Here is a 23507-nt window from a genome sequence, read left to right as displayed (position 1 = left end):
GTCATGAAAAAAAATACGGAGACTGCCATTGCTAACATCCCCTCCTGAAAATGCCAATTTCCTAGATGAAACGTTGATGCTTTGGCTATAGTGTTTTATAAATCCCTTGCCCTGACCAAGTATAGTGCTAAGTAACTTTACATTTTTCCAGACTTTCATTTGTTGCCTGCTTGTTTCAGGTCTGCGAGCTTGGAGTGGTGGATACTTTACAACACACACAGGCACCATGGGGAACAAAAGTAGCCACCCTCCAGAAGGCAGGACAGTGTCGGCACCAAATCAAAGATGACTGGGGGATCTACAGCTGAGTGATGCACAAATGAACTACATTTTTGTTAATAGATAAGGTATTTGAATGCATTTTTAAGGTTTAACTCCTGAGTTTAGTGTAGGGTTAACAACTGTCCAGGATTCACCCGGACAGTTCAAGTTTTGAATGCTGTGTCCAGGTTTCATGGTAGCAGAAACCCGGACACAAGATGTCAGACAGAGAGAGGCAACCAAAATTAAGATAAGGGCTACTGGCCCCCCACTGAAAATAGTCTCAACTGTGATATTTACGAATGGGCATCACTATTTACTTATGAATAAGCCACCACTCATTCTCCCCAAAAAATTTCCAGGCGTCGCTTAAATGTTCGGTTTTCGCTAGAAAAAAAGGTGACAACCTTAGTTTAGTGTCACTTTAAAGAGAATGTGGTGGATACTAAATTGTACATTAGCTACTTTTTCATTGCAAATAAAATTGTTAAAGGTGTCAGTTTCTAGTATTTAGAGATTTCACAAGCTTTCCATTTTGCCCTTAAATAAGATCTGAAAGTTTTTTAAAAGAATGTGACCAGATATGAAGGATTTATTTACAGTGAATATGAAGAACAATGAAATTATCATGTAAACACAATTACAGAGCAGGTAAAAATATTTACTTACCCACTGGTCCCCGGTCTTTGTGCCTGTGAAAAGTGCCAGTCCATGTTGGCTTGTGCCTGCTAAAAGTGAAAAAACAGTGTAGTGAATATTATCAACTCAAATGCAATTGATAACGCACACAATGATGTCAAAGCTTTCTCACTGCCAGTACAAAATAAATAAATTCAACTTTCTGTTAGTATTTTATGGAAACATAATTTCTTCATATGTCTAAATGATTTCAAATGTAGTGCATGTGTGTTTGTGTGCAGGTGTGGGAGAAGGGGGATAGGTGGTCCTAGGTAATGAGTAATGACCAAGGTTGAAGTGGGATTACTCCCCATTTGAACCACAAGCTGTGCTATACTATTCCTTATTACAATGTTATTCTCTCCTGCGATGAAAACATTCTAGGGTATCCTCGCTGCACCAGGGTAGATTTTTCTGCTGATCCTATGATCTCGCCGTGAGCTGTAATCTCACCTGACTATTTAGAACAGAGGCTTGCCAAGCAGGCTTGAATATTCTTAAAAACCACTGAAAACCATTATAATAATTGCAAGAACTTGCGCTATTGGAAGTGGGAATACTTTTTGAGATACACCCTTTTCACTGAATGTTGGATACATTTTATATTCTTTAATAGCACTTGTCAAATCTTGATCTTAACGTCTGATTTCTTATATTCACCTTTGAAGGACGGCTAGCGCTGTACGTTTTGAGAAAATATACACTGAAAACCATTACTATGTACTCACTTAACAGTCGTGTTCCCTTCAACAGTTATAACTAGTTAAGTTACTGGCAAACTTTCTTGTTCCCTTCCATAGTGATAACATGGGATAATAAAAGCCTGGGTTTAGAAAGCAATGAATCATACAGGTACATTCTCACTGCCTTTAGAGCAAGTTCTCCATAGAACTCTATAGAGTGTTGTATAAACTTTCAGGTTTGGCATGGCCGCGTTTACAAGAACTATGAATAGAGAGGAGAGTTGACAGAACACTGGCACTGACTTATCATAGTTGGAAAGTAGTAAGGTAAGTAGGTTTTTTAAGCCTTCCTCATTAATCACTCCATCCAAAAATGGCCAGCTAATAGGTTCAGGGTCCATTCACAGATATTGAATAATTTCCCAGTCTAAGAGCCCATTCACACCAGGGCGGTTGCGGATCATCGTGGTGACCGCGCTGATTTCAAATTTCAAATCAATTTTTGCCGCACTGATCAGCGCAGCAAAAATAGTGCAGGGAGCAGTTTAGACGGGGGCGGTTTGGATTGTGCGGACCCGCACGGTCGCATGAGCGGTCCCCATAGCAGTGTATGGGATCGTTCATGTCAGCGGATCCGCGCGGCCAAATCCACGTGGCCGAACCACCCCAGTGTGAATGGGCTCTAACTGAAAATGGAGGTGTGCCCTGTAGGTAAATGAAGAAAGCTGAAATGTACATTTGATATGCTAAGCCAATCTTGTTATGTTGCATCCTGTTTAAATTTGTTTTTTTCCTCATGAATCTACACTCAGTACCCCATAATGGCATAAGTATTCAGACCCTTTGCAACAACACTTGACATTTAGCTCAGGTGCCTCCCATTTCTCTTCATGATTGCTTAGATGTTTCTACACCTTGATTTGAGTCCTCCTCTGGTAAATTAAATTGATTGGACATGAATTGGAAAGACACACACACCTCTCTATAGTATGCATTGTCATACAGTATGCATTGTCTCTATGCACCCCTCACAGGTGGCAATGCATACTGTATCAGAGCAAAGGCCATGAGATCAAAGGAATTGACTACAGAGCTCAGATACAGGGTTATTGCAAGGCAAAGATCTGGGGAAGGCTACAAAAAAAAGTTTCTGCTGCACTGAAGGTTCCCAAGAGCACAGTGGCCTCCATAATTCTTAAATGGAAAAAGTTTGGCACAACCAGGACTCTTGCAAGATCTGGTCGCCTGGCCAAACTGAGCAATCAGGGGCCTTAGTAAGAGAGGTGACCAAGAACCCGATGGTCACTCTGACTGAGCTCCAGAGAGCCTGTGTGGAGATGGGACAAAGTTGCAGAAGGACAACCATCAGTGCAGCCCTCCTTTATGGCAGAGTGGTCTTGGTCTGATGAAACCAAGATTGAACTGTGTGGCCTCAGTTCTAAATGTTATGTCTGGAGGAAACCTGGCACCGCTCATCACCTGCCCAATACCTTCCCAACAGTGAAGCATGGTTGTGGCAGCATCATGCTGTGGGGGTGTTTTTCAGCAGCAGGAACTGGAAGACTGGTCAAGGATTTGCACAAAAGCATGGCAGAAAATCCCCCAATCCAGGTGTGCAAAGCTTGTCACGTCATACCCAAAAAGACTTGAGACTGTAATTGCTGCCAAAGGTGCTTCAACAAAGTACAGGGTAAAGGGTCTGAATACTTAAGTACATGTGTTATTTCAGTTTTTTCTTTTTAATAAATTCACAGACATTTCTAAAATTCTGTTTCCACTTTGTCATTATGGGGTACTGAGTGTAGATTAATGAGGAAAAAAAAAGAATTTAAACAACTGTAGTATGAAGGGGGTCTGAATACTTTCTGAATGTACTGTATTTGCAAATCAGTGGTGGCAGCAGGATAGGTATGTATTTACTGGCTTCTTTGGAGCGGGCCTTTTTATATATTTTTTTATTTTAGCGACAGAGTCACCTTAGGTCACTTTATTGACCTTTTTTCTAGTACCAAACATAAAACAGAATAAAGCAAATAATGAAAAATTTATTTTTACTGATGTAAAGTACGACTGGTATTAGATTTTAATGCATTGTTTTTGGAATTACACTTAAAAAAGAAAGCTGTACTCTTTGAATTATTTTATTGAATAAGCCTGACTTAAAGCAGAATTAAAATCTGTATTGTGGTGGGTGAAATTTTTCCATACAGTACAAGTATGTTATGTTCACTTCCTAAAGCATCCTCCTTTAGGATTGTGACATCTGCAATCTCCCTTGTTAGTCCTTTGCCGCACTCCTCCAAGCTCTGTGTAATTGATCACCATGATTGGTCAGCCCAGGATGATGTAACTCCTGCACATGTGCCCAGGAGTTCATTCAGCCTGGCACCCAAAGCATGCAGAGATTGTACACTAAGCTATGCATGGCTCGGTATTTATAAGGCAGAAGATTTTATGGGAGGAGAGACCTACAGAGTCTCTTTTGCTATAAAAGCCTACATGCCAGCACTTTATTTTAAACAGACCTTAGTTCCGCTTTATTCAATAAAACTAGCAGCAACAGGTGAGTATGAGTGTAAACATTGGTAGCAGAGGGATGAGTTGCATCTCTTGGTGTTTCAGCATGCAGAAATGTAAGGAATTCCCTTATAGAAATTCCACCAACATGTCTATATATTTTAATGTAATGTATTATGTTTTTGCATATATCTGTATCCAATATGATCAGGACTAAAAAATTAATTTAAGATGTTGCTGTTGTTGTAGGCATGTTTACCAAGCTAACCATAAACCCTTTGACCTCAAAAGCTCAAGTTCAAATTACATACAAGTCTGCACAACAAAATAAGAATCCATCCCTACCTTCCCTTTGTTAGTGCTCTGTACAGCCCTATACAGATAACTAAACCGAAGAAAAAGAAAGTTATTATATTGCAGCTTACCAGTCTTTAAATGTGGTGGCTGCATTAGTTTTAATTTTTGAGGCTAAGAAGATTTTTAGCAAGTACAGAAAATAATTGTTAATTTTGACAGAAATGCAGTGTCTTTGTAACTTTCTTTGAGTTGATCTGGAATCTATTAATCTCATCATGTCCCATTTAATGGAGATAAACAAGGGCAGACATGTTTGAAGTCCAGCCTAGGTGGCAACCATGGTTTCTTTGATATTAGGGATGCACTTATACCGTTTTTTCGGTATCGAGTACAAGTACCAATATTTTTTTTCGATACTCGCCGTTACCGAATACCGATATCGTTGCAGCGCTGAACACTGAAAAATGGCCTGGCCAGGTAGGGGATCTAAACACCTGGTCTTCAAGCAGTTAAGGAAGCCAGGCGGCATGTAATGACTGGCCACCTAGCTTCCTGATTAGCTGGGAAGCCGGGCGGCGTGTAAAAACTTACCACCTGGCTTTCTGATTAGCAGTGAAGCCGTCTCCATGCTTCTCGTCACTAGGTGATGAGAAAGCATGGAGCCGGCTTTCTAGCCAATCAGCACTGTGTAATGACGCAGTGCATGGCTTCCTAGTTGTCCGGGAAGCCGGCTCCATGCTCCCTCGTCATGAGGTAACGAGGGAGCATGAAGCCTGCTTGCTGGCCAATCAGAAAGCCGAGCGCCGCGTCATTACACGGAGCCCGGCTTCCTGATTGGCCGGCTTCCCGACTAATCAGGAAGCCGGGCAGCGAGTCATTACATGCTGCCCGATTTCCTGATTGGCCGGGAAGCTGGCTCCACGCTCACAAGGGAGCATGAAACCAGCTTCCTTGCCAATCTGGAAGATGATACCGCAAGTATTGGGCTAGGCATCGGAGCATTTGGCCAAGTACGAGTACTCGCCCAAATAATCTGCACCGATACTAGCATCGGTATCGGTGCTTCCCTACTTGATATATACAGTAAGTGTAGCCACCCAGGGACAGAAAGTATTTTATTTAGAAAATAAACAAAAAACATGAAAAAAGAAAACAAATTCAGACACCTTATTTAAGGACTGGTAAGCTGCAATAATAAGATTTGTGTACCTACCATGAAAGAAATGTAGTACATTCTCAGAGAATTGGATTATACTACTGCCTTCAAGAGGTTAGGGCACTGGCAAATAATAAATGTTAAACCAGCCCCTGTATAGCCTTGTCTCCAACTGTCATGCCTCAGTATTGTGAGCATGCTTTACATAAGGCAGATAACCCAAAGAGACAGGGCCTGGGTCCCGTCAATGGACTTCAAGAAAACATTTTTATGGATATGTGCAAAAATCATATTTTTTTCATCAATTGAGGGACACAGGAATGTAGTAAATTCTTAGACAACTGGGACATCCAATACAGTCCAACTGAGGGGTGGGCAACAGTCAATAAGACATCCAACGTAGAAGTCATATCACAAACAGTTTCTGAACTAAACTAGACAAAGCAGAGCCAACTTGGGGCGGATTTTCGGCCGGGAGACGAGGAGAGACGCAAGGTAAGTATATGGACTTGTGCACCCGCATGCAGACACCGTGGGACAGTAAGTGCCAGTTCCAGATTTTGGCCCATTTACCAAGTTCTACAGTGTATTGAATCAGGGACACAAGATGCCACTTCTCACTATCTCTCCCGGCTGTCTCTCCTTTCTCTCTCTCCTGGCTGTCTCTCCTCTCTCTCCTAGCTGTCTATCCTCACTCTCTCTCCTAGCTTTCTATCCTCACTCTCTCTATCCTGGCTGTCTCTCCTCACTCTCTCTTTCTCCTGGCTGTCTCTCCTCGCTCTCTCTCTCTCTCCTGGTTGTCTCTGCTCGATCTCTCTCTCCTGGTTGTCTCTCCTCGCTCTATCTCCCCTGGTTGTCTCTCCTCGCTCTCTCTCCCCTGGTTGTCTCTCCTCGCGCTCTCTCCCCTGGTTGTCTCTCCTCGTTCTCTCTCCCCTGGTTCTCTCTCCTCGTTCTCTCTCCCCTGGTTCTCTCTCCTCGCTCTCTCTCTACCCTGGTGGTCTCTCCTCGCTCTCTCTCCCCTGGTTCTCTCTCCTCGCTCTCTCTCCCCTGGTCGTCTCTCTCCGCTCTCTCTCTTCTGGTTGTCTCTCCTTGCTCTCTCTCTTCTGGTTGTCTCTCCTTGCTCTCTCTCTCCTGGTTATCTCTCCTCGCTCTCTCTCTCCTGGTTGTCTCTCCTCGCTCTCTCTCTCCTGATTGTCTCTCCTCGCTCTCTCTCCACTGGTTGTCTCTCCTCGCTCTCTCTCCCCTGGTTGTCTCTCCTCGCTCTCTCTCCCCTGGTTGTCACTCCTCACTCTCTCTCTCCCTTGGCTGTTTCTCCTACTCTCTCCCTTGGCTGTCTCTCCCGCTCTCTCCTGACTGTCTCTCTCCCCTGGCTGTCTCTCCTCGCTCTCTCCTGGCTGTCTCTCCTCGCTCTCTCCTGTATATTGTTCATTTTACAAAATGCAGCGCTGCGCTAGAGTGTTCAAGTTTCGCTTGAAGAAAATGTGGCAGCCCAACGACCCAGACACATCCATTTATATACAAGAAGCGTATGGCAAATGGTTAACAGGTCACTGACTTGGAATTAACACAAAGGTAAGGAAACTGCACTTACTTCACTGGCTGCATACTTGTATTGGGTCAGTGACTCACTGAAAAAAAGAGTATGGAAGCCCCAGAGTTTGCATCTTTAACCACTTCCGGGCCGCAATACGTCTATAGAGCTTTTCTTTATTCTACAGGGCCTCTGCTTTCAGAACATATATCATTGTTTGGGGGGTCTGAAGCTGTTTTCTAGCCAAAAATGTATATTTTATCATGTGTGTGCAAATAGTAAGAAAATGCCCTAGACAACAAGTGGTTAAAAACAAGATGGCCATTTCAGCTCCAGTATTTTTCAATTTGAAGTCATTGCAGATATACCATGTGAATTTTACATTACTGTTAATTGTACTATTAATATGAGAAATGAGAGACAAACTAAGCATTGTTTTATAGCGATCACAAATGGATACAAAAATATACATGTAGCAACCCATGCTTTCATTTTCTTTGCTGCTCTGTAGTAGTGAAATGCAGGCTCCTTTATGTGCATGACTTTTTTTTTTTTATTAGAACATACTTAAATGCTTCATACTTTTCTTTTCATGGGGTTGGCGGTGTATTTGGCAGAACTGAATTGGTTAATTTGCTATATATAATGTAGGTTTCATTCAGGCCTCTGAATGAAGGCATGGCCTAATTTTGAATATCAATGCTCCTGTCTGCAGTCCCCTTCACAGTTGCCATGGTAACCTTTTGGCCATTTGTTTACATGGCTCTGCATGTTCTGCTGTTCAAGCAGTGTCTTTCCCTACAGATCAATTTTTCTTCTGACAATGGCATACCTTCTAATTTTCTAAGAACGTGAAGAAGGGCACTTTTTACTGCCTAACCATTTGGTATTTAGTCACACTTTACCACACCCCACATATCATTGCGTAATGCAATATCAGCACTGCCATTTACATGATTTGTTTGCCTTGACAGACACTGCAAAGCCAATACTATCAATAAAAGGATACCCCAAAGAAAAATGGGGGGGGGAGCACCTCCCGGAAATGAGAAGGACACCTCCCTGAAAGTGCTTCTTTCAGGTTGGGATCCCTGCACAAGTCACACACTTACAAGTCATACCCTTATCCAGTGTGTGCTGTGCAGTTAGCTTGGCACCGCACAATTTGTGTTCCCATTGAGTGCATACTTTGAGTGCATACTTCACCAGGACAAGTGGAATATAAAGTGCTCACTGTAGTAGATAGGTAAGCTTGCACACACATTCACATGCTTGACACGTATGCTTGGTACCACACAATTTTGTTCTGCTTTCATTCCAATAGAGAATGGGAGTGGATACTTCACCAGGACAAGTGGAGTATAAAGTAGCGAATGGGTGAGCCTATACACAATGCAGAAAGGGAGTAGGATTGGACAGGGAAAATTGTGAGAAAGAGGCTGCGTGCCAACAACACGGCATCACTGTGTAAAATAGAGGCACTCAAATAATTGAAAATAGCAATTAGCCATACATTAGCCATACATTGCTATTTTCAATTATTTGAGTGCTCACTATAATATTCATATGGATTCTACAGGCCACCTCTATAAACTTCTTGAAAAAGCTACGGCGAAACGCGTTGAAGAATGGAAAAGTACAGATTTTTGATTGGAACATTTAACAAAATGAAATTATATAACAATATGTTGACTGATCTTAAAAATGATATATTGACTGATCTAATTTAATATGAATTTTACAATCAAATCAAGAGTGGTAATTATTGCTATTTTGCACAATATCAATCTGTACGGATCCCTAGAGGTGACATGCTGTTTATATGTATAATGGTCCTGCTTTTAGATGAGTATGGTATGTCTTTTATATGCAACTTTTTGCTAATCATGAAATTATGTTATTAAATATGAATTTTACTATACAATAATGAGTCATGTGCCATTATGTCTAACTGCATTTCCTTGCATTTTTTATGAGTCACCTACAAAGCCCAATTTATTTATTTTTGGTATTTACGATCTCTGAATACATGATGACATCGGACCCTTCCTCCTGGAGGGTGGCTATGTTCCCCTTGGACCCTGTATGTGATGTAAAGTGGCCACCGCTGCAAGCTGGCTCCCGTGCATTGAAGACTCTTTGCAGTAATGTGTTGAGATGCACCTGGGGTATGGGTATTGTGATAACGCATGTTAAAAAGAACATAATAACTAAGGCCCCGTTCACATGTAGCGACTTACTGCGCTATTTCCGCCGCGATATCGCGCATTTTTGCCGCACGATATCGCGAGAAGTCGCCGGCTAATGATTGTCAATGGAGCTGTCTTAGCTCCATGTCGCGCGTCGCTCGTGGCTCGTCGCGGTTGCAAGTCGCTTCTACCGGTCCCTTTTTTCGGCAGATTTTGCGCGATTTTGTTTTTTTTCTATGGAGCCCGACGGAGAAGGTCGCGCTACCGTCGCTGGATCGTCACCCTGAAAGTTGCGCTATCCCGGCCGCTGCAAAGGTATGTCGCTACATGTGAATGGGGCCTAAGTTGACAAAGGTCAGAGTAAAGTGTCACAAATAGGATCTCTCAGCAAGTCAAGTATGGCAGAACTAGCCAGTGTTACGGTATATTATGGGAGATATGCTGTATAACAACAGTTGGCTGTTACTATTCTTATACACCGCTGTGTGTCATATCAGCTGTAAAAATATCCGAATATTCACAGTGCTACATGAGATGGGATAATTGACTTACACACAGTTACGTGTCATATATCAGTATACAGTATATATACAGTATATCTGCATTTAGAGGCAGTAAAATGTAAATGAAGCACTGTGCACGTTCATGTTTTACTGCTGCGAGGTTCAGCTTTTTCTTATTTTTTAAATCTCAAAGGGCACACACACACACACAATAAAAGCTAGTAGCTAGCCTTGTTTCGCTGACTGCATTCATTTGTAGAGAGCCGGTTTTAATATAAGGCACATTAGGCCTGTGTTTAGAGAGAGCACGAGCCAGCTTTTTCTGTGTAAGTATTGACCTATAGACTATACAATTTTTTTTTTTCCCTTAGAAGAAATGAGTCATTCAGTATGAGGTTACATACACATTGGATGGAATAAATTAAGGTTCTTGCATCTTTATAACGGTGCAGGAATCTGGCACAAGCTCCAAAGTAACAAAAAAGATAGACCTGCTTTAGGTCTATCTGCTTCACCTGTACCAGTTTCTATTTCATAGTAGGGTTGCCACTCTTTTGGGATCCACCCGGACAGTCCGGTTTTTGAGTCTTGTGTCTGCGTTTCAGGTAGGGTTGCCAACCGTCCGGTTTTCACCCGGACAGTCCGGATTTGGTGTGTTGTGTCCGGGTCCCCCGCCAGTGGGCACCCGGACACAACACACTCCGTGGCCGTGCCGACACCGGCACTTTACATTTTCTGACAGGTGCGGCTGCCAAGGTGCTTGTCAAGCCAATCTATTCTCGAGCAGCCGCACCGCCGGAACTTACTCTTCCTTCCTTCTTCTGATCCCCCTTAGAAAGCAGCCGCCGCTCCTGCTCTCCCTTGTCAGCTATGCCGCTGCTAGGGTAAAGAAGAAAAAAACATTTGTCCCTGCCCGATTCACTTACGGGCTCCTCTGCCTCGTCAGTGGTCACATGTGTCTTTCTCCTCCCTCCTCAGCTGCTATTGGTTGGGGGGGAGAGTGCAGCACCGCCATTGGCTGCCTGTGAATCTTAGGAGAGCAGGACAGGACCTGCAGAGAAGGCTGCTTGGGGATTTACATGGTGGAAATATCGCTGCTCCCCCCTCCCCCCTGCCACCACCCGGAGAGGAAGAAGAGGGCACTGCGTCACTTTACTGACCTCCTCACTGCGCCACCTTACTGACCTCCGCACTGCCTCACCTTACTGACCTCCGCATTGCCTCACCTTACTGACCTCTGCACTGCGTCACCTTACTGGCCTCCGCGCTTTGCGTCACCTGACTGGCCTCCGCGCTCTGCGTCACCTGACTGGCCTCCACGCTCTGCGTCACCTTACTGGCCTCCGCGCTCTGCGTCACCTTATTGGCCTCTGTGCTCTGCAGCACCCTACTAGCCTCTGCGCTCTGCGTCACCTTACTGGCCTCCGTGCCTTGCGTCATCTTACTGGCCTCGGCACTGCGTCACCTTACTGGCCTCCACGCCCTGTCTCACCTTACTGGCCTCCACGCTCTGCGTCACCTTACTGGCCTCAGCACTCTGCGTCACCTTACTGATCTCTGCGCTCTGCGTCACCTTACTGGCCTCTTCACTCTGCGTCACTTGACTGGCCTCTGCGCCACCTGACTGGCCTCCGCTCTCTGCGTCACTTTACTGGCCTCAGCACTCTGTGTTACACCGCTGACCAATGTACTCTGTGTTATAACTGACCTCTGTCCCGATACTTAAAACTGATGCCGGCACTTAAATTTTTCAAATTGACTCGGGTGTCTTAGGTCCAGCGTCGCAGGTTACCTCGCAGCAGCCTTCTGGGGAGCCAGGCGATGCCTGCTTACATCACTTCTGACACTCGGACACCTCCCCTTACTAAGACCTTTAGCACCCTCCTGACACCCTCTGCCGAAGACATCAGGCCAGAACCCCGGAGTAGAGCGGCAGCTCAGAGTATGTAGCCAATTCATATACTATTATTCTGCATTGCTCTATGTCTGTGAAGGTTCATTTATCCAGGTCATAAAATATCTGTAAAAGGCAACTGGACTTGCTGTATTTTTCTGGAAGACGTTTCACTGGTCATCCGACCAGCTTTCGGATGAAAGTGAAATGCCTTCAAGAAAAATATAACATGCATTGCTCTATGTTTTGCTGGGATTTGTAGTCCGCTTTAGCTGGTGGTATTCTGCATTGCTGTATAATATATGGCTGGGATTTATAGTCCTCTATAGCTTGGAGTCAGTACCAGAACTAGCAGGATTGCAGTAATGAGGGATCGCTCAGCCACCAGTGTGCTGTACCTTTCCGTGACCCATAACATTTCTTAACCATGTCACTTTCAGGTGCGCATAAAGAAAGGGTGTCAGGAAAGCAGCCGATTCGGGTGACATAGCCGCACCAGAAGTTACACAGTGTAGAAATGTTATGGGGTCGAGAAAAACTATAGAACACCGGCTTTGGACCTGTCCGGCTGCTCCCATTCTCCTCCCACAGCCCGGACGTCAGTGGTGGTCTAAAGCAGGTGGGAGTGCCTAAGTACCGGACATGAAGTAGGGAGGCTAGTGAAAATTATTAGTGCCCCCCCAGTATTGACTGTGGTATGTGCCCCCTCTATATATTGTTCCTAGAGTCGTCACTGCTCTGAGCTGCGGGCAGCCTGTGTCTGTTTACAGGTGCCCGCAGCTCAGAGAAAGATTCGGGTTTCAGGCCGATGTGGCTGCCCGAGATCACGCTTGACTAGGACCTCAGCAGCCACATCTGTGATCGCTCCTCCGCTCTTCTAATTCTGGTGCTCTATCACATAGAGAAGAACGAGGAGATGTTCCTCTATGTGATAGATCATCAGATATAGAAGAGTGGATGGGCTATGTAGATCCCCATGCAGCTGAAGGGAAGAGGCATGAAGAGGTGGGCTACAGAAATAGCCAAGCGGCAGGGGGAACCAAGATTTACAGGGGAACATAATTCAACACAACACCGGCTCCCTGACACCCGAGTGTCGCACAGCCGGCACAAATCACCAGGCCACCTGAAGACATCAGGGCGCCAACTCAGAACAGCACATAGTATGTAGCTTCACATTATTTTGTATTGCTGGATAATGTATTGCTGGGATTTGCAGTTCTCTATAGCTGGTCTCATTACTTCCTCCCCCTAGCTGCCTCTCCTCTCAAGATGCGGCTGCCTGAGGTTCCCACAAGCTCAGGACCTCAGGCCTATGAGCTGCAGGCGCCTGTAAACAGACACCGGTCCGCACATATCCTCCGCCTCCTTCCTGACAGCACGCTGCCGCCTCCGGAACTTAGGTGAGACCCCTGCACTTCCCACACAGCATTTCTGAAAGCCTGCATATGCCACCTAAGAGCCTGCATAGCCTACCTGAGACCCCACACAGCAATCTGGGAGCCCACATAGCTCACCTGAGAGTCCACATAGCCCATCTGAAAGCCCGCATAGCCCATCTGAGAGCTCGCCTAGCCTACCTGAGAGTCCCCACAGCCTACCTGAGCTCCACACCCCACACAGCCATATGGTCTGTGGAGAGAGCAGCACTCATTGATTTACTGCTGTTGCTAGGTCCCTCCGGGTCCCAGACAGACCCTCAACCACAGATTATGAGGTACCAGCCCTATGATCACAACATAAGCAATCGCTGTGACAGTCACAGAGCTGGCAGCAGCTCACTGTTGTGCAGCTGCGAGCCGGCTGTGTGTTACAAACTGATACAAACTGATCTCTGAAGAGAATACTATTTTCTCCTCAGAGTTACTAAGTTCTAAAGCCCCTGTAAATAAAAAATAACCCAGTAACCCAATAAGCTACACTTTTAAGCTAGGATAGTGAGAAGAGATTATTATTATTTCAGTACAGGGCCTCTTTAAAAACACTGCTATTGTTTTCTAACAGTGATGCGTGAATCTGCCCAGGTTCGATTCACCAAGAGTTCAGAGAATGGCTTGCTCTGTGCCCCCCTTCCTTTGCTAAATATAGATGGAAAATGTGAACCAGGTTCCCAGAATTGCTGACACTTACAATATACATATAATTATAATACTGTAGTATACTGTATCAATGCTGTAATACTGTATCAGTTTTTTTAACCTTTTGTTTAGTCACGGCACCCTTTAAAAGTATGTAATAACTCAAGGTACCCAAGCCTTAAAAGAGAACTATGGGGTAAGTGTTTTTCCCCATAGTTCTCTTTAGGGTCACAGGGGGAGGACATATACTAACCCCCTCCCGTGACCCAAAGCTCAGTATATCGTGGGCTATTGCCTCTACTCAGCGCTGGATGACCGGAGAGGTCAGGGGGGAATCCCTCCGGGGAGCAGTGACTGACAGTCACCGCTCTCTGCAGGGAGATGATCGGAAAGTGAGCGAGCGATGGTATGTGTTCGCTCACTTCCCGATCAATAGAGCTGACCGGTGACAGCTTCTTTGTCACAGGTCGGCTCTAACTATGAGGATGAGTGGAAATCCCTCACCTCATAGTTCTCCTTTAAATGTAAAAAACATAAATGTACACATGTGAAAAACATGACGTGTGGCTCCTTTAAAATCCATACCAGATGTTTATCTGAGATGGGGTCTGGTATGGGTTTTAAGAGGGGCCCCCATGTATAAACACAAAAAAGTAGGGTTCGTCTTCACATTAGAGTCTCCTCCTTTTAAATCAGGAGCCCCTCTCTACACTAAAAGCCCCACTTCACACCCACCCTCCTTTTTCACATCAGGAGCCCCCCTTTCCTATCAGAACCACCCCCTTTTATATTAGGAGCACCCTTGATATCAGAGCCCACCCTTTTAAATCAGAGTCTCCCTTTACATCAGCAGCCCCTCATAATATTATAATACCCCTCCATTACATCAGGAGCCACCTTCAGATCAGAAACCCCTCCTTTCACATCAGAGTCCCACTCTTTCACATCAGGAGCCAGCGTCCTCCTGGTGGAGCCACATCAGTGTCCCCCTTTAACATCAGGAGTCCACATTAGAGTCCTCAGTTCCCCCTTCACATCAGAGTCCTCAGTCTCCCTTCACATCAGATTCTTCAGTCCCAGTGCCGCTTTGCAAACATTTTGAGGCACCCCTGAGGCAGCCAGGAGGCACCCTGGTTGAGAAAGGCTGCTATAAGCTTGCTACATGAATATTTTATTTGCTACAATGAGGAAGGAAAAAACTACCATCATGGAATTAAGAGGGTCAGAGCTGGGCTTTCAGTACCTGCAGTGTGTACTTACTAGCGACTGCTACCCCTGTTGATTTACCACTGAAAGCAGCATCTATTGTGTCTTGAAGGCATTCCTTAGTTGTTGTTTTACTAACAGTGATCATCCTCACCATGAAGGATAGAGCACTGCCCTCTCTTTGGGGAGGGTTGGGGGCAGGGGAATGTCATGCTTTGCTGTGCCTGTGTGTTTTTGGAGACACATACACACAGCTTACTAGCATACACAAGGGTGGCTTCATAGGATCCCTCAAAGGAAAGAGCCAGTGCTCAGGGGACTGCTAATTCTGCAGGAAACTAAAACTTTTAAACATCAAGGAGCAGCATCCATTGTAAGTGATTTCATCAGCATTTGAAATACAACAGTGACCAAGGTGAACAAAAGTAGCCACCCTCCAGAACTACTGAACACAACAACTGAATACTACTGAATACAACTGATAATGAGATCTGCCAGCACAGTACATACAGGGTTAATTATGAAAAACGCTCCTGTCCCTTTGCCTTTCAGAGGAAAATTCAGTGTAGAGAAAACCAGTAATATGAGAAAACAAGTAATATGTAAGCAGCATTTTCTTTAAGTTATGCTATGTGAATGAGACCATGTACCGAATACAAAAGAGGTGTTCTCCTAATTTGGCCGCAAAACTGGAAAAACACTTTAAACCTGAACGTAAAGTACAACGTACTCTTTTAAAAGTGACATTGTTTGTTTACCGCCACTAAATAATGGAACTCCAGCAGCTTCTGTTTGTAAACAAACCGACTGGGGATCCTGGGTAACATCATTGACCATATTTTGTCAATGATGTCACTCAGGATTCCTGGCCAGTTTTTTTACATGTAGAAGCCAGCTTACAATTTGTCATTTGCGACAAAAGTAGCTGCGGGTGAACATCCTTAGTTGGGGGGTTGTGCCAAGATTTTCAGTCAGCGTGTCATTGTAATTGACGTAGCTCTAAGTCAAAGGATGACATGATTGAAATTGGATTTACATCCCCTCCCCAAACCCATGCTTTTTTCAATGCAACTGGCACTTTAAAAAAAAACACAAAAAAAACACCGGATCCCCTAAAAATTAATACAAGACACAAGCAGCACTAGCACTAGCGTTATTTTGGTACTAGTGCTACTGCCGCTAAATTACATATTTCTGGCTAGTTTGTTTAAAAACAGCAGCCGGCTGTGGATTTTACAGGGATAGGACTACTTCCGATCACTGTTCCTGGATCCTGGGTGATGTCATTGACCAAACATAGTCGTGACCAAATGCCCACATGGCCATATAAGGTCAATGATGTCACCAGAATTCCATCCCTTTGTTTATGTGTGGGATGGGAAGATTGGGTGCAGCTGATTGAATGCAACCGATTGGGTGTGCACTGATGCCTGAAACCTGAGCTCATCACTTGATCTTTAGTTGCAGCATAACAGGAAGTGTGTGAATATGGACCTTAAAGCCAACCTTTACTTCTCTAAAAATCACATCAGCATGCAGCTCTACATGATATCAAATCGTCTTACATTCAACAGTTAAACAAACATAGTTTTCTTTTATGTACAATTACTATTATTCTACTTCCTGGTCCTCTTGGGCATTAGTGATGTAATGTGCCCACGCGATGCATCCTAAGAAGGTTACATCAAAAGTGCATTGCTGATAAATCTCATCTGTAATGTCACGAGATCTCAGGGAAAGGCATTTTCCTCCCCTGAGATGATGTGCATGGTCACATGTCCTAGTCACATGTGCCAGAGTTCCAGGAAGTGAAGGGAGATATATTAATCTACCCCTAGTAAAAATGGTCAATGTGAGAAGATTGGGGAGGAAAATACAAAGCCTACAGTTATCTATAAGTATTTATTTGTAGATTGTAATTACTAAACATTGCTAACCTGTATTTGTTGTCATTTCAAAGATATGGGTAAAGTTCCTCTCTAATGGCAAGATCACTAATTCATATTTTAATAAAGCTTTAGATTTTAAAATATTTAACATTACATTTGGAATTACGATAATAAAGTTTATATAACATTTTAGTAATTGGATTTACATATACCTTAATCCTAACATAAAAGACTGTACACCGTAAGACATGATATTTAGGCAACTGGCAGTTCCATGAGATGCATTAGACTAAAATGGAGGATGACAGTCTAAAAGAATGAGTCTTGACTTCTCTGTTGATTTAGGTTTAGGCCTCACACAGCTGTAAAGAATTCCAGTCTCACGGATTTACATTACTGCAACAATAGAGTACTCACAATAAGGTGCAAATACAATGAGGGGAATTTATCCAAAGTGGAGCAGACGGAATCTGGAGCAGCTGTGCACGGCAACCAATCAGTTTATCTCTTTAATTTTCAAATCTTAACTGAACAAACTGAAGAGAGAAGCTGATTGGTTACCCTGGGCAACTGTCCCCTACTTTGTATGCTTCAGTTTTGATAAACTCCCATCAATATGTCTAGACAAGGGGTTCTTTAGCCAACTTGAATTGGTGGATCTTGTAAATTAAACTGGACCTTTACCCATATCTTTAAAATAACAACAAACAAACCTTTGGAAATGTTTAGTAATGACAATCTACTAACCCATACTTCTAGATAATTGCAGGCTTTGTATTGTTTGCATACCTCATTTTTCTTTTATTCTACAGTCTTCTCACAGTGGTCATGTTTACTAAGGGCAGATTACTAGCTCTCCTTTTACTTCCTGGATTTCTAGCACATGTGATTAGGACATGTGACCATGCACATCATCTCCGGGGAGGAAAATGCCTTTCCCTTAGATATCGGGAGGTTACAGATGAGATTTCCCAGCAATGCTCTTCTGATGACAAGACAATCCCAGTGTGCATTGCTTTGGCAAACTGAAGTCATTTTGTCCTTTCAAAGCAGGAAGTGAATGCTCTGCAAGTGTAAGTATTTAAAAATCACAGCATTTTATACCTGATATGTCTATGTTATTATTAATCATCATACAAAGAAGTATGCATTGGTAGAATTTGATTTCTGAGTGTAAAGGTCCGCTTTACATATGTGACATCCCACTGTCATCAGCTCACACACAGCTTGCATTATGCTCTTCTGATCACTACCCTGCCCTGCTAGCCTAAAAAATGTATAGTATATGCCATGCTCAATATTCAACATTGTCTAGTGGGAGGGTAGGATTTTTCCCATGCTTATAAACCCCTTTTCCCATTATCTGACAGCCTCCATATGACTTCTGTAAATCTGGAGATCAACAATCCCAGAGTCCTACTGCACCATAATTATCTCCAGCATCTTTTTTTCCACACTTAGCTGCCTTCTCTAATAGTGTTTTTTTGTCTCATAAACTCTGTGTCTAACCAGCATCTCTTTCTACTTACTAATTACATTTTTAGAGATTTGCATATAATTATGTGTCTTTAAGCACATTTTGTGTGCATTGAGTTAATTAGATTTTTAACTTTTTAACATATGTGAATGAGGAACACTTCCTTTTTGAAAAACGTTTGTATCTTTTTGCACGTATTGTAAAATAAAGATACACTAATCCTCTCTAAAGCTGAACTCGGAATTACACAAAATCTACCCTTGCAGTGGAGCCCCCCATGCACTGTAAGAGTTAAATGCATATGATAGTGGTAGAGGAATAAGGTATGATACTTACCTTACTTCTTCTTGCTCAGGCAGGCTTCCTGTACTCTTTTCTTCTTTTGAAGGTGCACAAAAATGTCAACTGCACTAAATAATTAAGTGCCCGTTCACAACAGATGCAGTGCATTCCGGCCTGATTCTGGCCAGGACGCACTGCCTCGCATTGCGGCCGGCTCACTTATTTGTGAGGCAGGAGGGGGCGTGGTGGGCCATTGAAGTGAATGGCACGGTAGCCACGCCCTCCGGCCGCAATGCGATCGGCCGCACACGATCGCAAGGCACATTATGCCTGCGGTCTGGTTCGGTGCGATCAAAATAGTGCTTGCAGCATTCTGATCGGACCGGACCGCAGGCCGGAATGCAATGCTGGCCGGAGTGTAAACGGGCCCTAATAACAAACTTTCAAAGTAAGGTGCAGGCTTCCACATGTTTGCAAATGTTGTGCATCTAAAACCTCTGTTTTTAACACAAATTTTTAGACAATTTAATTTGTTTTTGTATTTTATTTTACAGGCTAGTGCATAAGTGTGCTGGGACATTTTTGTGTTTTTACTTCTCTCCAACGCTCCAGGTTGTGGCCGGCCTCACCTACAATGCAGGGCAATAAATCTACACTGCTAAGATAGATAAACAAATGCTTCTGACTGCACAGAACTGTGACTAAACGATCCTGAACTCTGACTTCTAAATTGGAAACCTCACAGCTTAGTTTTCCTAATCATTCCCCCTAAGGCCCCATTCACACCTATGCGTATTGTAATATGCGCGTCTGTCACGCGACCGTCACGCGTTTTTTTTACCGCGATTCGCGGTAAAAAAGTCGTGCGACCGTCGCGCGATTCCAAAGGCTACTTGGCAGTATACAAATGGAAAACGCCCTACAAAACGGACCAATACGCAGCAAAAAACGCTCCGGGACCTTTTCATGCGTGGGCCGTTTTGTAGTGCGTTCGGGACGGGCGGAAATACGGACAGGTGGGAACGATACCATTGACTACAATGCTATTTATTTTTCTGACCGTTTTGTAGAGCGTTCATCGAGCGTAGGACGCGCTACAAAACGGTCAGGTGTGAATGGGGCCTTAAGGTGGCCATACACTCTACAACCATCGCAAGACCTTAGTCTTGCGATGGTTGTACAGGGATTAAAAAAACGTACAATCTGCCTATCTTGGACAGGCAGATCGCACTCTCGATCATCGCAAGCCTGCCCCCCTGAGGGGCGGGCTTCCGATGACCGCAATGCTGAACGGGCAGTGTGCGCGTGCGCACACCGGCCCGTTCGGCATTTGTCTTCCGATTTCCGACTGGTTTTCGAACATGCTGGTTCGACGGAAGATGTGCGACCGTACAGTAGAAACGGTCGCACGTCTCCGTTCACACTGCTCGATTCTCGTACGATCGCGGGATTTCCCGCGATTCTCGTACGAGAATCGAGCAGTGTATGGGCACCTCAATGATGTCCTAACCCAGGTTCCATACAGCTGCGTGGACTGCTATAGCTGCCGTTACACCACTGGATAAGTATTATGCATTATTCTTCTATGCCTAGACTTGACAAGCAATTTACATTTACTTGCAGTGCATGGGGGGGGGGGGGCACTCTGAAGCTGGCCATACACCTTACAATTAGCTGCAGATTTTCTGTGGTCAGATGGAAAAGGTACAACGGATTCCTCCATCTACACTTAACTGTTTGGATGGATTAATCTCCACCTGGGCCAATCTGTTGCACTTTTTCCATCTGACCACAGAAAATCTGCAGATAATTGTAAGGTGTATGGGCACCTTAAGAGTAGTTTTTGTGTAATTCCCAGAGTTCAGCTCCGAAGGGGGTATGGTATATGTAAATTTTAACAGATAAAAAAGGATCAATTCAAATCAAGCTAACACACCTGGATAAAGATACTTATTTTGAAAAAAGAGGACTGCTTTTTTTTTGCATTTGGAGCATCCTCATGGCTATAATGAAGATCCTAATCCTTCTGTACTGTGGTGGTGGCATGGAGGTTGGTGGGAGGAACCACTTAACACAGTGGGGGACCCAGGAGATCAACACTCCTGGTAGTGTCAGTTTCTCAGAAGACTGTAGAGGAACATTTCTCTTAAACTGAGTAATGTTCATCAACGCAGACAGTGGAAGAGATAAGCTTTTACTCTCTTCTTTGACAAGGATATCTTTCAGGAAATGTTTATTTACCGGACAGTATTGCTTTAAACCTTTTTTTAATTGAGCCTGTTGCATTGTAAGGTAAAATAAAAAATGACAATACACTACAGATATTTGGTCAGTTATAATAAAGGAACTGGAAACTGATAATTCGTACGGTAAATACAGATACATCAAGTTGGCATCAGTATGTTTACGCAAGTATTGCTGAGAGAAATGATCAAACCCACATTCTAAAATAATCTTCTAATACCTTAGCATTATCCAAGACATACTGCTCGCAAAGCTGAATTCTTGGCAAGCAAATGAAGAAAAGTTAGCACATTTTGCAAGTGTTCAGCAGTACATGTAATATAGGTCTGTCACTGTTATGAAAATCAATTTTTATTTCTGGTGACAAAGGCCCACTGAAGCAAGACATTGAAAGAATATGTCTCCTGTTTCTGCAATCCATAGCAGACCTTTCTGCAAATGTCATAGGAAAAAGGCCTTAAAACAATGTGTTCAACATTTCAATGTATTATTTGTTTCCTTATAGTCAGGTTTGTTCAAAACTCAAATTTGTGTAATGGATTGTTTAGGCTAAGTAGAATAATGTTCTCAGTAGATTCATGAGGGCTAATGTATGTGGAAACCCAATCACTAACATTTCATATAAGTTTTAACATGTTTCAAAAGTAGTTTTCAATCATTTTAAATCTGCACCTTACAGTAAAGAATATCTGATGATCCTGCCTTGAATGTACCTGTTCATGAACTGTATCTGTTAGACCCTGTTCACACCTGGGTGTATCGTGAACACGCATCAAACATGCACACTTCAATATGGATTCACGATATGTGCACTAATGTGGAACGGTCTTGTTCTGCCATTACTCAGTAATGGCACCCCAAATGAGGCTGAGCAAACACGTTTTTTCTCCACGCGTTCATGCGTGGAACGCATTTCTCCAAATTTGCAAATGTTCCAAATTTACTACCTTTCCGCATTTGGCAGGAAACCAATGGGGATCAATGGGAACACACACCAAATGCAAGAAACAAAGTCCAGCAAAAGGACTCCCATTCCCGTGATGCACTGGTGTGAACGTGGCCTTATAGGGTGACATTGCTGTGCCCATTGTCTCCCAATTTTTCTCCTGTGTTGTCACACTTTCACACAGGTTTCTGATGAAGACTACAAGTGGCCATTTCAACATACATCACATCGTGGTTCACTGTTGTCACCAGAGTGCATGCATGTAGACAGAAAATGGCTACAAAGAGGCTACAGAAGATCATTACTGAGACGTACAAAGAATAGAAAACATTATAATGATACGCAGCGCTTTTGAAAACAAAGTCAAAATGAGTTATGGTTTACATCTATTCTAACATTAAGGCAAGGGTTGTTTGTTTTACTTATTATTGCCAATTTCCGTAATGGCAACCTAAACGCACCTCCCACCCACAGTTCGATCACCTGCACCGGAAAGCGCAGTACCGCAACAGGAACATTGCACTGCAACTTGGGTCGCAACTTAAGAGGGTACTCTGTCAGGTACAAGGTTATTGATGAGGAGCTCTGGATTTCTGGTAGAGGTGGGCACAGCCTGCAGGACACTAGGAGTAAACAACTGATGAGAAAAGACCACAAGAGCACTGTGTAGAATAAAGATACATAAATGCAAAGTGGTAAAAGTGTAACTATATGGGACTGCGAAAGGTGACAGGCTGGGGGTGCTGCTCTCGAACACATGTGGAAGTAGCCTGCAAACTGGAAAACTAAAAGAAAAAAGAAACAGAGTGCAACACAGCATCTCTGGTATGCAGCTGACACATGTTCCTAGGCTGGGGTATAGTGGACTTCAATGCAATTGAAGTCCACTATACTCCATCCTAGGAATGTGTGACAGCTTCCTACATGGCCGCTGCATGGGACGGGTCGATAGATTCTTCCTGTCAGCAAAGTAGGATTGAAAAAGAAAAAAGAACTGAAGCCAAAACATTTTTGAGTTTTCTATAGTGTCAGGGAGGGTTATAACCCCATCAGTTTTTTTGCCATCTGTGTCCCACTGAGGAGATTTCCCTTCACTTCCTGTCTGATATTTGCAACAGGACTTGAGAGGAAATCCCTCCAAAATGAGGGAACCCCCTGATTGTTAGCAGAGCCACCAGAACTAGTGTCTCCATTGAAGATTCCCATTTATTCTTGTTCTGATGACAACCCAAAATTTGGTATACTCTTTCACTTGATAACGATCACCAGGATAAATAGAGAGGGTAAATCTAACAAACGAGGTTATAGAAAGCAATACAAACCTGACAGGTGTTCTAACCCCTTGTCAGTGTATCCCAAACTAAAAAAAAACTTTTTGGTTTCATTTGTACTTTAAAGCCCAGTACTTGCTTCAATAGATGATAAATTCATACATGTCATAACTCATTTTCCAATGCACTGGCATGGGAAAACAATCTTGCAGAAATATATGAATCTTGAGAAAAGCAAGATGTGATTTTGCGTGAAATAGTTTTCTTACGAAACACCACAATTCTAGGGATCCTTTTTTGAAAGAGATATGGAGGCTGCCATTGTACAAGTAATGCTTTAATGCTCTGTGTCCCTTACCTGGAAAAAGCATGCAAATAAGGATGCCTACCTAAGGATGTCTAGCT

The 23507-nt window shown here is 43.5% G+C and overlaps 1 protein-coding gene across 1 annotated transcript in view; it reads right to left on the bottom strand.

Annotated features, from left to right (window-relative positions):
- Positions 1 to 930: 930 nt before the first annotated feature.
- LOC108785741 (protocadherin gamma-C5-like) overlaps positions 931 to 23507 on the bottom strand; it is a gene marked incomplete at its 3' end in the record, with an annotated part of 47867 nt that continues 25290 nt past the window's right edge. Inside the window, exon 2 of the mRNA XM_018554873.1 lies at positions 931 to 989. Within this exon, the coding sequence (XP_018410375.1) occupies positions 931 to 989 (59 nt within the window). The remainder of the gene's footprint in view (positions 990 to 23507) is intronic.

This window comes from Nanorana parkeri, unplaced genomic scaffold (assembly GCF_000935625.1).
Source record: "Nanorana parkeri isolate BGI_ZX_2015 unplaced genomic scaffold, ASM93562v1 scaffold176, whole genome shotgun sequence".
NCBI lineage: Eukaryota > Metazoa > Chordata > Amphibia > Anura > Dicroglossidae > Nanorana > Nanorana parkeri.
Note: the sequence above shows the minus strand (reverse complement) of the source record. Positions and strands in the feature narration are given on the sequence as shown.